The 2,836-nt window shown below is 31.2% G+C and overlaps 1 protein-coding gene across 1 annotated transcript; it reads left to right on the forward strand.

The window, feature by feature from the left end:
* Positions 1–865: 865 nt before the first annotated feature.
* LOC107926166 (F-box protein CPR1) lies at positions 866–2,094 on the forward strand. The gene has a single exon (XM_016856966.2). It carries the CDS (start codon positions 901–903, stop codon positions 2,017–2,019), a length of 1,119 nt encoding a protein of 372 aa, XP_016712455.1. The 5' UTR covers positions 866–900; the 3' UTR covers positions 2,020–2,094.
* Positions 2,095–2,836: the final 742 nt, after the last annotated feature.

The raw sequence follows: 2,836 nt of genomic DNA on the forward strand, positions 1-2,836 counted from the left end.
TTAAAACAGAATTGCTCAAGTTCAAGATTTACTTGATAATTATCAAATAAAATTTGAGTTTGTTTAGTCAAACATGTTATATAAGAGGATTCAGATAAAGGTACGAGGCTAAAAAATTGACTCTATCAAAAAGTAACTTCACTTGAAATATGAGTTGAATTTAGACTTTAACATTTAAGGCTCAAGTTTGGTTGAACCTGTTTACAATTCGATTAAAAAAAAGGTAAATTACACTTGAGGTCACTAAAACATAGGTAATTTTACGTTTAGTCACTTAACTTCAAAAAATTACAAAATAGCCATTGAACTAATCGAAAGTTTTCATTTAAGTCTCTAAAATGATAAAATCATTATTGTATGATCTTCTTTGTTCACATAGCTTACACAAATCAAAAGCTATCATTCTTTGTCTCTTTTACAATTCATTTTATTTCATGACACAATTGTGAATGTTACAAATTTATGAATTAAAATCCAAATAGCTTTCTTCTTTGATCTTCGACACTGACGTTAGATTGACTTGGATCTAAAGTATGTTTATTTAATCATCAATGGGTACTAATCCACCGTATTTATCATTGAAGTGTTGCTTGGAACTCATAGCTAGACTTAAGGAAAAAAAACAACCTAATGATTTAAATAAAAACTTTCTAATACTTCAATGATCATTATGGAACTTTTGGAAGTTAAGTTACCAAAACGTGAATGTTCCAATAGTTTAATGACATTGAATGCAATTTACCCAGAACTTTAAAACACATTTTTTAAATAAAAATTAAACAAACCTTTAAAAACATTGTTTTTCACCTCCATGTTTTTCTGTACTCCTAAATCTCAACTCTTATACTTTTAAAAAAACTTTTTTCTTTGCTTACACTAACCCATCCAAAAACCCTAACAATGGCGACCCTCTCGCATGATTTGACCATTGAAATACTACGTGGTTTAAGTGTAAAAGACCTTCTACGCTTCAAGTGTGTTTCAAAGCTCTGGTGCTTTTCGATTGATGATCCATATTTCATCAAACTCCACCTCTCCCATTCCGTCAAAACCAATACCAATTACTCCCTTATTCTCCGTCGCTGGGGGTACGATTTCCTCTCCGTCAACTACGACTCACTCAAAACAACTCAAATAATCACCCCCCCACTCACCGATAGTCCCATTAAAATATTGGGTTCTTGCAATGGTTTACTGGCTCTAATAGACGACAAGGATAGAATATTTCTATGGAACCCTTCAACGAGAAAATCCCAGGTATTACCTTCCACTGAAATAGACTTTTCATCTACATCGATTAGCTCTGCCCCTTCAACTTATTATGGATTTGGGTACGAGCCCATTTCTGATGACTACAAATTGGTTCGAATGGTCCAGTCACATGGAAACAATGATGAATATTTTCATTCTGAAGCTAAGGTTTACAGCTTGAGGAGCAATTGTTGGAGAAGGATTAAGGATGTCTGCTTTTATCTTAAATTCAATCGAGAATTTGGGTTTTTGGCTAACAACGCTTTACATTGGATGGTATTTAAAACTCCCCAATCGGATAATAGAAACCTTGTTGGTTTCGATCTCGGGAGCGAGGAATTCCGTTTCGTTGAATTACCGGATTTTTGTTTAGATAAGCTTTTTTGGTTCGGCATAAAAGCCATGGGGGGTGACCTTTGTTTGACTGCAACTTATAGGGAAATCAATAATGTTGTGGTTGATGTATGGATAATGAAGGAATATGGGGTTAAACAATCTTGGATTAAATCGATATCATGGAACGAACCCCACAATATTTCAGATACTCCAGTTGCAGTTCCTTTGGCTTTTTCAAAAAATGGCAACAAAGTTTTATTCAACATTGCATACAAGTGGTGTAATTTGGTCAAAAGGGGCGGCAAGTTTGTGTGGTATGATTTGGGAAGCCAAAGGGTTGAGAATGTTGGGATTAGAGATATTCCAACTTCATTTGACGTAGAATTGTATGTTGACAGCCTTGTCCCTCTTAATAGTAATGCTCCACAATGAGTTGCCCCCATTGGTCAATTTACTTTATTTAATTGCATTTTTTTATGTTGATATGGATTTGCATTTCTATTTGAATTTTTAAACATATTATCGGGTTAGTAGTTGAATCAGTTACGATTCAATAAAATAAATGATTAAAAAATTATAAAAAATTGATTTAACTAGTTTTTCGATTCAATTAGTTTTAATTTATTTGTAAGATAATCGGTCTAATGTTTCTCCTTAAATATCGGTAAATTGATTGTGAGAAATGATATGAAGTAACGTATTTGTTTCAAGAACATCTAATATGAGCATTTTCAATTTATGTTTTTTGTATGATTTAGGGAATCGCATCACTGTATTTATATTTGGATAATTTAATTGCATTCATTTAATGCAAATATTGCATTTCTCTTTGTACGTTGCAATTTTTTCATATCTATTATTTTTTTATACAATTTATATCGTGGTGTATATATGATTGTAATTTAGAAAATTTATAAGAATAGATAAATAATGACATTAAAAGACTGATCATTTTGCTTTTAAAAATAGATGCCTTTGACATCAAACTATAGTATTGAATAAAATTCTTTTTGAATGGCAGTTCCCAAAAAATATACTTCTACATAAAATAAAAAGTGTATTCGTCAAAGAAGATTCACTTGATGTTATAATTAGAGAAATGATATGAGGTAATTAAATGTCAAACGAAGTTCGTTTCTCGATTACTTTACAAGTATGGTATCATTATTTTTATGTATTGGAGGATGATATCATTACATTTATATTTGATGTTATAATTAAAAATCTAAAAATTGAACACGTGTTAGAA

This window comes from Gossypium hirsutum, chromosome A08 (assembly GCF_007990345.1).
Source record: "Gossypium hirsutum isolate 1008001.06 chromosome A08, Gossypium_hirsutum_v2.1, whole genome shotgun sequence".
NCBI lineage: Eukaryota > Viridiplantae > Streptophyta > Magnoliopsida > Malvales > Malvaceae > Gossypium > Gossypium hirsutum.

Excerpts from the sequence above, each read along its gene's own strand:
- LOC107926166 (XM_016856966.2), top strand. The coding sequence starts at position 901 with ATGGCGACCCTCTCGCATGATTTGACCATTGAAATACTACGTGGTTTA.